General features: G+C 40.0%; 1 protein-coding gene across 1 annotated transcript; it reads left to right on the top strand.

Moving 5' to 3' along the window:
• The first annotated feature begins 3114 nt into the window (after positions 1–3114).
• LOC147893850 (putative serine/threonine-protein kinase PBL26) lies at positions 3115–7938 on the top strand. The gene is made up of 7 exons (XM_087386376.1): positions 3115–4047; positions 4369–4620; positions 4725–4882; positions 4981–5054; positions 5139–5286; positions 5771–5926; positions 7702–7938. The coding sequence occupies exons 1-7, from the start codon at positions 3276–3278 to the stop codon at positions 7936–7938; spliced, it is 1797 nt and encodes a 598-aa protein (XP_087242502.1). The 5' UTR covers positions 3115–3275.
• The last annotated feature ends 5613 nt before the right edge of the window (positions 7939–13551 follow it).

The following is a 13551-nucleotide window of genomic DNA, read 5'->3' as shown; positions in this document are numbered from 1 at the left end:
AATCTTGCATGGATATAGGTCTAGGGTAGCCTTAGAGCTATCCAAAGTTTCATCCCCAACAAATAAGTCCACATGCGTATTTGGTTAGTACCTGCGCTGTTTTTCATAGGTAGTCACTAGTAGGGAGTGCATGCAAAAATGTATGCATTATACCTTCCACCTAGCACATACCAAATCATTTGGAGCCCAAATCTTGCATGGATCTAGATCTAGGCTAGCGTGCAAAGTATCATCCCCAACAGATAATTCCACATCCGTATTTGCTTAGTACGTGTGCCATTTTTCATATGGTCACTAGTAGGGATTCTAAAAATGTACGCCTTACACATTCCACGTGGCACATACCAAATAAGTTGGAGACCAAATCTTGCATGGATATAGGTCTAGGGTAGCCTAAGAGCCGTGCAAAGTTTCATTCCCAACAGATAAGTCCAGATGCATATTGGGTTAGTACGTGTACCATTTTTCATACGTAGTCACTAGTAGGGAGTGCATGGAAAAATGTACGCATTATACATTCCACCTGGCACATACCAAGTCATTTGGAGACCATGTATGGATGTAGGTCTAGGGTAGCCTAAGAGCCGTGCAAAGTTTCATCCCCTACAGATAAGTCCACATGCGTATTTGGTTAGTACGTGCACCATTTTTCATACGTAGTCACTAGTAGGGATTGCATAAATATCTACATTATACCTTCCACATGGCACATACAAAATCAGTTGGAGACTAAATCTTTCATGGATGTAGGTCTAGGGTAGCCTAAGAGCCGTGCAAAGTCTCATCCCCAAGAGATAAGTCCACATGCATATTTGGTTAGTACGTGCGCCATTTTTCATACGTAGTCACTAGTAGGGATTGTAAAAATGTACGCATTATACCTTCCAGGTGGCACATACCAAATTAGTTTAAGACTACATCTTGCATGGATGTAGGTCTAGGATAGCCTAAGAGCTGTGTAAAGTTTCATCCATAACAAATAAGTCCACTTGCGTATTTGGTTAGTACGTGTGCCATTTTTCATACATAGTCACTAGTAGGAAGTGCATGAAAAAATGTATGCATTATACCTTCCCCGTGGCACATACCAAATCATTTGGAGACGAAATCTTGCATGGATGTAGGTCTGGAGATTAGGGACACAGCTCGTAGTGCTCCAACACAAGCGATCACAAGCATGACAATGAGGTCTACACATTTGATCTTGGAAACGACTTAGACATTTCACAACGAAGACAACAGAGCTAACAATATGTGAAACTCACATACGATATCATGCCAAATAAAATATACCATCGTGAGGTAAGAAAACTTAACAGCGACCAACGAATCATCTTAAAAGACATTTCGCTAAAGAAATGCTTGGACCCAACATTTCGCTTTCACTTATTCTTGTGTAGCAATGCAGGAACAGGTAAAACGTTCGTGCTTTTGCTAATAGTTCAAGCACTAGTATGATACTCTAGCCACCATGACAACATCGACATTCATCCACCTAGAGTGCTATTGCTAGCATACATGGGCAAAGCAGCATACAACATAGGAGGTACCACTATATACTCCGCATTTACATCTACCGTTCATGACATCAGAGTACACATGCCTTTCCGAAGAGACACTGTAAACTCTTTCTTCCCTTTACAAGAATGTGGAGTTGCTAGTGTTTGATGAGGTCTCACTTATTGAGCAACACACTTTCATAGCCACAGATATGAGAATGTGTGAAATAAAACACAACTATGCAGAGCCATTCGGAGGGGTGGATGTTCTTTTATGTGGAGACCTCTTCCAAGCAAGCCCTACAAAGGATTACATGGATTTTCTCAGACAAATCATGCACCATAGCTATTAGACCATCTGTTTGGAGAGAGAACGTGCTCTACTATGAGTTGCACCAACCAATGCATCAAAGAGATGAACAGTACTTAACAACTCTCAATAGAATACGTGTAGGGAAGCAAACAAACAAGGACCTCTACTTAAACACAACCTTCCTGCGCTTCCCGTAGGACAAAGCAATGATATCACACCTCTTCTACATGAACGCAACAAAAGATATGCATAACAACGATGTTTTCAACATCTTGACATCAGAACCGCATACATTGAGAGCGAAGGGTGTGAGACACAAGACATGCAGTAAAACAATAGCCATACCAAACAACCCACAGTCCATAGGAGGTCTCCACATAGAGCTCAACCTGAAGCCTAGTATGCTCATAGAGATTTGTGCTTGGAACCACGACATAGAAGACGGAATTGTAAATGGAACAGATGGTATATTCAGGGACTCACAGACCGTAGGAAGGTCTACCCATTGTCTGGATTCAATTCCTCGACCCAAGGATAGGTAGCCACGCTCTCTCTCACAACATGCATCTCTACAAAAATGACACACCGCAAGCATGGACACCTTTGCTACAAATAATCATGGAGTTCCAAGTCGGCCAAAACCACCTCAACACAATTTATCGAAAGCAATTCTCGATACAACCAACGCTGCCAGGACAGTACACCAATCACAAGGACTTTCAATGGACAATCTGGCATTAGACCCCACACATATAGAATTCTACACATGGTCTAGTATACACAGCACTTTCCAGGGCGCGAGACCTTTCAAATCTATACATACACAAGAAAATTGAAGCAAAGCACATAAAGGTGGACAAGACTTTAGAAGCAGAGATGGAACGCCTAAAAAAGAGTGCCCAATGGGCTTCAATACAAATGCACGTCTCCACGAATGGCAAGAACACAAGAGCCTTTGAAACATACAAATTAGATATATACTGTAGAATCATAGCATGCTAACTGCAACGATCCTTTGCTTGTATTGAATTTGTATAAGTTGCCAAAAGCAAAAACAAGCACGCTGACTAACGCATTACAAAATACATTGCACGGCCTTGACAGAAACATGGAGCAAACGACCAAAAAACAACAAATACAAGATCCAACAACAATCTATGGATGAACGCAAGATATGACCATTAACTAGTTTAAAAGACACTAAGAACTTTAGCTTCTTGGCACATTAAACAGGGGAAGGCCAATTGAATTCAATTCATCTTGTTTCTTTTTCTGTGTTACATTCATTCCGCCATAGCCAACCTTCCGTCCTTGTCTATGAATTCAGCTTCACGCACACAACAGTTTTGGTTTCCTTCCTCCTTGGCTATGGCGCTCTGCTGACCTCCTTCTCGCCTGCTTCACCCTTCCCTTCTGCATTGCCTTGATCGTTGCTCTGCACCCATGCAACTCCACCCAACATCATGTGGCCATCGTCTCGGTCCCGCAGAATAGCAGCAGCTCAACAAACATGCAAGAAAAACGAGGAGGACGAGGAGGCGGTAGCCGAGGAGGAGGAGGAGGACAACGAGGAGCAGGAAGATGATGATCAAGAGGACGCGAAGCTGGTTTCAGATCAATATAGATCGCGCCTTCCTTCGTCCAAGATCTTAGCGCGCAGCAATGGCGTCTTCTCTGCGTTGAAGAGCCTGTGCAAGAAAAACGAGGAGGAAGAGGAGGCGGTAGCCGGGGAAGAGGAGGAGGATGAGGAGCATGAAGATGATGAGCAGGAGGATGATGATCAAGAGGACGCAAAGCTGGTTCCCGATCAATTTAGATCATGCCTTCCTTCTTCCAAGATCTTAGCTCGCAGCAATGGCGTCTTCTCTGCGTTGAAGAGCCTGTGCACCAGCCCTTTCTTCGCCCTGCTGCGAGCCTCCAAACGGAAATGCCTCTCCCTGCACAATCGCCTCGCCTCTGGCATTGCCCTCGCCCAAATCGTCGGTACCGTGCGTTGTCCGGATCCGCATTGCAGCGGCCTTCTCCCCGCACCGGCTTCTTGCTCTCATGCCTTGCTCCTCGAGGCAGGCATCCACCACGACTCCTTCCACGACGAGAATCGGTCCTCTGCGCAGCAGCACGCTGACATAGGTGAGGCTACCATACAAGGCATCCGTCTTGGACGTGCGCTCCTTAGTGCATATCGAAGATTCACGCTGTACGAGCTCAAAACGGCTACCTCGAATTTTTCTGAAAGTGAGTCCTGAAATTCCTTCTAATCCGTCTATCATCTGTCCTTATGCTGCCTTTGAAGCGAGGAATTGCTGATTCTCCCCTCTCCTTGTGCTGCGTGGTATCAGCAAAGAACTGCTAACTCTCCGGACAGCTTGCTGCATTTCGAATTCAGACTCGATAAGCTCACTCTGAAATTGCGATCCGAACTAGAAGTAATGGCACGCTTGTTTAGTTCTAGTTCGAACGACATTGTTCTGGTTTTTACGATTTCATTCTGTTTTGTCCGATCGGGTCCCCAGAAAAACATGAACTCTTCTAACTATAGTCCGCAACGCATCGCAGACAACATGCTAGGTCAGGGTTCTTCGGGCAGCGTTTACCGAGGGAGAGTTGCCACTGGTTTGACAATAGCTGTAAAGGCTCTCAGCTGCGGAGTCAAGGACGCTGAAATAGGCTTCATTACGGAAATGCAGACAATGCGGCACATTAGGAATCGGTATATACTTCCCCTGCTTGGCTACTGCATCGAGGACGGCCATCTTTTTCTTGTTTACAGATATGTGCGGCGGGGAAGTTTGGACGGATGGCTTCACGGTATGAAATGGCCGCTTATCGTTTCACGGTTTTTTCCAAGGCTTCAGAAGGGTCCCTTGCCAGAAGTGCAGATCAGCTCATTTTCGGAGATAATTTTTTCTCAGATGAAGGCAATCGTGCACTTTCTTGGCGAGCGCGTTGCAAGGTGGCCATTGGACTTGCAAAAGCCTTGGAGTACCTGCACTCAGGCTGCGAACGCCCCATCATTCATAGAGATATTAAAGCTTCCAACATTCTGCTCTCCACCGGCAATAACCCGAAGGTAAGGCAAGTCCTATCCTACACCTTCTTTAACCTCTACTGCCACTCTTGAGATGCTTATACGGACCTATGTTTACTGAGAGCTTTCCGGTCCTGCAGTTATCCGATTTCGGACTAGCATTAAGGGCTCCGGATTCGTTCATAATCGGCAAGGATATCACAGGCACATTCGGGTATGCAAGATACAGTTTCAGTTACTGAGCATCTGTTTTGCGATAACGATCATCATTTGTAAAATTAATTGCAGTTAATGACAGGTATCTTGCTCCTGAGTACTTTCAGTTCGGCAAGGTCTCAGCCAAGATGGATGTATATTCGTTTGGAGTAGTGCTGCTGGAGCTCATGACAGGAAGACGGCCAATCGAGCAAGACGCACCTAGTGGAGAGGAAAATCTTGTCTCATGGGTAAAGTATCTTTCATCTTGTCGTTTGAGGCGTGCTTTCCTGATTCCGAATAAAAATAGCAACGCAAGGCATGAGATTGCACGGGTAAGGACTAATCGATTTTTTCGCCACTATAAAGTGCTCCAAAAAACTATGTATATAATATTCCTATTGAAGAAAAATAAGTTGCATGCGTAAAGCTTCTCAATTTGTGATTCTGAACGATATGCAGTAGGGACTCGGGAGGGCTTGAGATTGGATAGGCAAGGACATGATTGCTATGAAACTACCAACTGAATTTTCTGGGCTCTTTCATTTGTAGAACTGGACTTGGCTTTGATGTTTGCTTTTCTGATTCCGAAAACTAGAGAGAATTCTAGGCTTGATGTTCGATAACAGAGGACTGCTCAGTCTCAATTTTTATTGCGCCTTTGTCTGCAGAGCTTGGACAATCATCTTATGATCCTGTATATTGACACATTGTCTCTTTTACAAAAAAGTTCAGGCAAGGCATCTGATATGTGAGAGTAGTAGCTGCTTAGAGGCATTGGCAGATCCCAAGTTGAAGGGATCCTACTGTCCCTCTACAATGAAGAGGATGCTCTGCACAGCCGCACTTTGTGTTCATCCCCTTGACACCAAGAGGCCTTCCATTGGCGAGGTAATCTCCTGTTTATCTGTATTAAGATGCCTTAGCTCCTGTTTTGTGATTATGAAGTTTGCAGGCGAATGCCCTTTTTTCTGTTATATTTCTTTTTTATGCTTTGGGGAAAGGAGAGTGAAATTATTTAGTCTCCCTCTTGATCATATCCTTCTTCCTTTATCATGTTTTCTTTCTTCTTTCTCTCCCACCCCCCTGCAACAAGACTGCTCGAATGCACGGGAATGCCCTTTTTTCTGTCGATATTTCTTTATTATTTTGCTTGGGGTAAAGGAGAGTGAAATTGTTGAGCCTCCCTGTCAATCATACCTTCTTTCTTTATCAAAGTTTTCTTTCTTCTCCCCCCCCCCTCTTCATGTATATCACAATACGTGAAAATGAAAAGGATACCTGGGTGGTTCCCCAATGGCCTTGTCTGAAACCTTTACACTTTGTGCACTAGAGACCTGTCTTAACCTGAGTCTCAAAAGACTGTTTCCTTAGTCTGTGATCCCTTTAATCCTTCTTTAATATGGTTCAAGTCGTTCCCATTGTAGAATTCCAATTCCATGGGTGATGCAATGTGAAGCTCTAGGTGGTTCAAAGCTAAGCTGAGATCTCTCCATTTTCATGGCTTCATCTGGAGAGAGACGAGAACACACACAAAAAGGATAGCACACTCTCCTACTGCATGCGAGTATAGAAGACTATTTCTCCAAGAGTGCTAATCCAACAAGCAATCTCATTCCCCTTCACCATGAGCTCCCAATACAATGCTTACATAGGCAGGTTCGTACCTTAAGCCTCTTCTCCTCTCATGTTCAATGCTGATCCCCTCTACATTCACACATCCACACTTCCATTGGTTCTCCCCTTATCTCCCTTATCCATTCCACCACTCAGTCTCTTAATGACTTTGGATAACCTGAGTGTGCTGGAGTCCCGTCATGTGGCTTTGGCTCTCTATTGGCAGGTCATCTAGTCACTTCTCATTGTACCAGGGGTCTTCAAGTCCAAACTATACAAGAGGTCATTTGGTCATCCCTTGTACCAGGGGTCTTATGGGCACCCCCAAACAAGAGGTCTTCTAGTCACCCTGGACACGAAATCATTTGGTCATCCCTTGTACGGGTCTTTGGGTTGCCCCTGTACGAGAGTTTTTCTAGTCAGCCTGTAACAGGTGGAAAGCAAATTGGGTGTCATGTCTTCTTTTAAAGACCCTGAGATGAGATTTATAGTTTCTATTTTCAATACTAACATGGATTTCGTCGGGTGAAATATCTTCAAGGGATCTAAGGTTTTCTCTACGTTGCCATCCTCATTGCAACTCTTCCATTTTTCATCAGATGTAGTCATCTATATGAACAATTTCAAGTGCTACTGACATACAATATAAACCTCAATGGGATGAAGGTCTTAACTCTCTCTCTCTCTCTCTCACACACACACACACACACACACCCACCCACCCCAAGCAGCCTTGCTCACATCCACATGGCACACGCCTAAACAGGCAACATAATAGTACATAAACCCTGTACATTCGAGCATGGTTGTTGCAGGGGGGTGGGGATTTGTAGAACTCCCAGTCGATCATATCCTTCTTTCTTTATCGTGTTCTTTCTAAAGGAGAGAGAGAGAGAGAGAGAGGTGAGGGGGGTGTGTGTGTGAGTGCGCGCACGCATGTGTTTTTTTTTTTTTTGGGGAGGGCGGGGGGGCGGGTGCGTGGGTGTGAGAGGGGTGTGCATGTCTCCCCTTTGGCTACATTACTCTAAATTTAGATCGCATCATTGCAGGTTCTGAGCCTCATGGAAAAAGAGCGAGCAGCAAGTGTGAACAAATTAATGTTGGAGGCATATGCTATCCCACCTTCCCCGACCTTAGATATCGGTTTATGGACAGAGCAGCAAAACAGGATTGAAATAGGTGAGAAAGATCAAATCAAGAGATACTTGCAGATGGCCATGGCTGATGTAGAGGAGGGTCCAAATCATGAAGAAAGCTCATTGTTGCACGGCCCTTTCATATTTTAAACCTTCGAGCTGTGTTGCTTGCTTTGAACTGAAAACACGTATGTTATTCTCATGATATGTGCTCTCTCTCTCTCTCTCTACACACACACACACACACACACGCACACACACTAGAACGGTTAGCCTGCTAGCTGTGAACAAACTGAGTATGGTTCATTCCCTATATAGAGTATATATGTGTATATACATATATATACTTAGTATGCTATATGTACTCTAATTGTAGAATGTGTGTGTATGTGTGTACACACAAGCACAACATGTTTGCTACACACACACACACACACGCACACACACACATTCTACAATTAGAGTACATATAGCATACTAAGTTTGCTCACAATGAATAAGCCATGTTTGCTTTTGTGCTTGTGTGTGTACACACACACACACATTCTACAATTAGAGTACATATAACATACTAAGTTTGCTCACGGGGACGAGCATTTTTCGAGCGAAATCTTCTGAGCGTCTGAGCGAAGGAAAAAAAAACCTTCCAATTATGCAAAAATATGACAAAAATGGATCAGAAGAAATATAGTTTCACTTAGAAATATGAAAAGTATTATAGGAATGCCTATTTTATACACGAATATTTATGTGAATCTTTGGGAATGGTGAGAACATAATGGGATGGCTTTTGAAGAAACCCACATGTAGAGTAGACTTCTCTATGAAAATTTCCTTATGATCTTGCTTACAACTTTTTACTTAATAGGGGGTGACATTGAAAAACCTCTCTCAATCTATCGTTATGAAAGGGTTTCTTTAAAGAAAACTCATTGAAGCAAGCCATCAAGGTAGTTTTGCCAGCGAAACCCTTGGACAGCACTTTTAAAAGTGACAACTTTCACATCCAATGTCTAAATATAGTCATTCAGTCACTCAAATTGATCGGAAAATCCCATTTGAGCATCTCTATGGGTTATATTTTGAAAAACCTTGCATATATAGTATTAAATATTACATGTATTTTATAAGAGTGATATATAAGCCCAAGTTAATACTTATTTAGAGTAATTTAAACTTCTGTAGAAACATGTTCATAAATATCTTGTTATTAATACTATAAAAACACTTGAAAGATATTGCCATATGAAATAAATGTGTTTAGTAAGTAATTATTTATGTATAATATTATTATATTGAGAGATTATGAGGGACGTTTCTTAAATGAATTATTTTTTAATACTTTTTAAAGTTAATAATAAGGCTATAAAGGGATGTCTATGAATAAGAAGATTTATGTTATGTAAAAATGAATGAGTGACTAGTTTGTATAATTTTATGATAAAGGGATTAGTTCTAATGAAAGTAAAAGTGTAAAAACCATGTTTCTTAAAGAAATATTATTTTTAATATCTCTTGAAAAATACGCTCGTATAAATCTGCTCATAGGTTTTTGCTCATAAAATTGACGCATCCGTTTGCTCACAATGAATAAGCTAACCATTCTATCCCACAGAGGACTAATTAATCACATAGAGAGATAGAGACATTGCGCATTTGGGATGTATGTGTGTGTGTATATCCCAAATGTATCATATTTCTACACACACACACACACGCGTAGAGCGAATGAGTGAGAAAGACCTAGACGCATGCATTTCAATGTACCATGATGTGATCGATTAACCATGATGTAAAATAGTTAACGTATCCTTTACAAAAAAGAAAAGAAAAAGAAAGACACATAAGTATGTAAAAGAACATTTAAGAAAGAACTTCTTTCTATTATATTAACTTCATCTTTCTTTAAAAAGGTAAATACTTCTTTTAAAAGTGCATCAAGCACATGGATCATCTTTGTATAAATTTTGTATGTTAGTTTATTAAGGAGTGAAACTTCACTATCGTGATCAAATGTTTTATGTCATAAAAAAAAGTAAAGTCTACAACATATCTCTATATTTGAAACTTTTTTAAGCTTTCGTAAATATTTGAAATTTAAAAGAATTAAATATCCTAAAATTGTACTTTAAAATTTCAAAAGAAATTAGAGTACTTATCCTAAATATTTCAATTCAACATATGCTCTAAATTGTTACTCTAAAATAATTAGAGAGAGAGAGAGAGAGAGAGAGGTACTACATTGGATAAGTACTCTAAAACTTCAAAATTCTATCTTTATTAACTTTTACCATATTTTTAATCAATATTAAAGTATATCTTCTATAGAAACATCCATGTTTGTCTTTTTTTATAGTATTCTTCAAAATCCATCCTAGCATGTCTATTATTATCAATTCTTGTGTCAATCATAACTTCATTGACCAACATAATCAACCTAGTCTTTTTGATATTAAACAAATCAATTTTGTTTTGGGTTTTACTAATATCACTAAGGAAATCTATAAGTAATAGATCTACTTGAGTTGTAGTAGGTACTGGCATAGATTGATTCAAGGAAGTGCTTTGACTTTCTCTTTAATGTCAAATTCATCATGCCTAGAATATTACAAAAATGAAAAATGAGGGCTTTCTTTGATAATACCATTGTGTCATACATTCTAGCATTGAGCTCCCTCTCTATCTCATTGCCTTCATGTGAGGTCTGCCACTCAAGGCCTCCTTCTAAGGTGAGCCTCCTTCTAGAATCCTCCCTTGAACCTAGTGGCTCCATTTGGGACATTCCTTGGGTGCCATGTGTTTTTCCATCCACTATTTTTTAACACCAAAATGTAACTTTCCATTCACTATTTACCTTGAGTTCTTCATAAGTAGCTCACTTCCATTCATGAGGATTTGGGTAAGCAAATGCATGCTAGATTGCAAAAAAGGAAGGTGAACTGGTATAATGCAAGATATGTTCCTCCAAGGACATTATAATTCTATGGCATCTTCAAAGCATTGCATCACCACAACTTGAAGTTATGGATTATATCCTGGTGGATTCAAGGGACATTGTAATTTTACAAAGGACCAAGGTAAGAAATAAGAGGAAGACTTAGCTATGGCAGTGTAGGCCATTAGGCAAATCTTTCAAAGTAACAGCTATGAAGGTGAATGCCATTGGATGAAACTTTTCCCAATATAGTGTTAGAAATATTAGTCCATGATACCACTTCCAAGGATTCACTTTCAAGGCTTTAATGTGTTTAAGAATACTTAAACTTCAAATTCAGGTTTTTAATAAGCTATAATTTGAAAATCCTAGCAGGCTTATAGAATGGGTCTAGATGACATGTGCTAATTGATTTGAGTACTTGGATGGCTAACTTTGGAGTACTTGGAGGGCTATCTTGGAGCTTCCATGAGAAAGTTATGCTAATTTTTGGGGAAATTTATCAAGTTTAAAGCTATAAATATTAGGCAAGATAACTTGGAGAATGCTCTCTAGTCACCATGGGGCTAATATTTGCCCCTATTTTTTTTCTTGATAAGGACAAAATCACAAAGGATGTGGGCATGGCCATAAACTTCACATTTGAGTCCAAATGGGCAAGATTGTCTTGTATATTTTTATTTCTTGATTTCAAAACATCCACATTCATTGAACACAAAATATATGGTCATGCAATCATGTAGATAAAATTTCTCTTGAATATTTGCTTAGGATGAATTGACAAGCCAGGTCGATTGAATAGAAATACCCTAATGTATTTTGATGTCATGTATCTAAGAACAATGTGGTCATTAGGTATCACGCAATACACCAAACTATTGTCTTTAGAATTCCAATATAGCCAATGGAAGAAAAGAAGCATCCATTGGATTCCCCTTGACTCTAATGATGGAGAAAACATAGGGGTAAGTTTATCTATTGATGTTTATGTGACTATCACATCACAATGGAGTCTAAGGGATGCTAGGAACACCTATTGGCCATGGATGATGGTGTCTCATAGTCCTTCCACTTTAATTGAAGTTGTGAAAAGGTAGGCAAGCATGAAGCTAATTGCATGCACAATGCCAGTTTTATCCCTTCTACAAAAAATTAAAGATAGAAAATAATGTGTTTGAAATTGAATAGTGGATTTTGGCATTTGTACAGTGTGCAATATATTTTAATGTTTGTACTGTGTGGTTTGATTCTAAGTTTTTCAAATAATATTTGACATTTATTTTACAATTCAAACTTATAGGGTTTGGATATATATAAGGATAAAGAGGCACTTTCACTTTCACTTTTCTTCATCCATAGTTCTCCTAATCTTATAACTACCTCACTCCCTCAATTGCTTTGGCAGCCATCCTAGTGCTTTGAATGCATCATCATGGATTTAGCAAGACATTCCATGATTTCATCTCACAGACTTCATTTGTTGATAGGGATAGGATCTCTTTCCAGTGATTGATAAGACCCTTGATGTCTTAGAGATTTTTCATGAGTTTTTTTTTTGGATCTCTTTCAGTGATTGATATGAAAAATCCTAGAAGAAGTCTTGCATGTACTTCTAATGAAAAGAATCATCCATTGGATTCCCTTTGACTTTTTCTAGGATTTTTCATATCAACTAGATGAGTTTGTGTAAGAAGATGGGTTACCATATCTAGACATGTGCTATAATAACCTCGAGCTGAGATGCCATGTGCACTCTTGACCCTCTGGTTTATCCAGATGTTGTAAGTCATCTTTTTCCATATAACGAGGAACTCAAGTTTGTGAAGGGCCTAGCCAACTTTTTGCAGATCTTACATATGATGGTTTTAGGGATTTTGATAGCAATGTTCTCCTAGGATTGGGGATCATTGGGTACATAGGAAATAGGATCCTATCTTGGGAGATGAACTTTAATTTACTTCTCTAGGAAGGATAATTAGAAGATGAGGCCTCACCCATGGACACTACCTCTACTACTTCTAATTGATTTCCTTCTCCATAAAGGTGACGATGGCCTATACATGGAAGAGCCTCTATATCAAGAAAGCAAGGGGAGGGAAGTAGCTAAGACTTGGATCTACTCCAACATGCTTCCATGTAGCATCCATCTATCCATTCACCTCAAAAGCCATTGCCTTTCACCCACCAATTGAGATATGGTCCTTATCCCTGCTCATTCTCGATGGGGAAAAATACCTATTACTCCATGACATTAAGGTACTTTTTGGTTTGAGGAGGAACAAATTGTGCTTCATGGTTTTGAAGTTGATAGAATTGGAGAAGGTCCCAAATTTTTGGGATAAAAGGGGAAACCTATGGAAGATTATCTTTGATATACAAATAAATACCTATATATGTACAGATAAATACCTATATATATCTAGGTAAGTATTTCCTATTTTCATAGAGTTTTGGTAGTTAGTTTCAGATGGCAAGGGACACCATCTGTTGGGTGTATCCCTTTAATTTGCACGTGAGAGAGATATAGTTGTTGTGTAGCAGTTGGATGAATACATATGTTTACTGCCTCTGAGATTCCATTCATATATTTACAGTTTCGCTATTCACTGTTTTGTAGTTCTGCAATATTATGTTTGGTACTTTGATGGTACTATTTGCAATTCATATTGTCTAGTTGATATTTGCAATTCATATTGTCTAGTTGATATTGGATGATGCATTTTTGCAATATGTTCACGATGCATTTATTTTTACATTCTTCTTCTTAGAGATACGAGCCTTATGTATTCCTATCCATAATAATTTTGAGGGTTCTGGATGATGAATCC

Source organism: Dipteris shenzhenensis, chromosome 15 (genome assembly GCF_047967505.1).
Source record: "Dipteris shenzhenensis isolate YYH24624 ecotype China chromosome 15, Dip_SZ_1.0, whole genome shotgun sequence".
Lineage (NCBI taxonomy): Eukaryota > Viridiplantae > Streptophyta > Polypodiopsida > Gleicheniales > Dipteridaceae > Dipteris > Dipteris shenzhenensis.
The sequence above is the reverse complement of the archived record's forward strand: the minus strand, read 5'-3'. Positions and strand labels throughout refer to the sequence as shown.

Excerpts from the sequence above, each read along its gene's own strand:
- LOC147893850 (XM_087386376.1), top strand. The coding sequence starts at position 3,276 with ATGTGGCCATCGTCTCGGTCCCGCAGAATAGCAGCAGCTCAACAAACA. Across the intron at positions 4,883-4,980 it reads CCACCGGCAATAACCCGAAG|TTATCCGATTTCGGACTAGC; the intron begins GTAAGGCAAGTC and ends CCGGTCCTGCAG. Across the intron at positions 5,055-5,138 it reads GATATCACAGGCACATTCGG|GTATCTTGCTCCTGAGTACT; the intron begins GTATGCAAGATA and ends AGTTAATGACAG.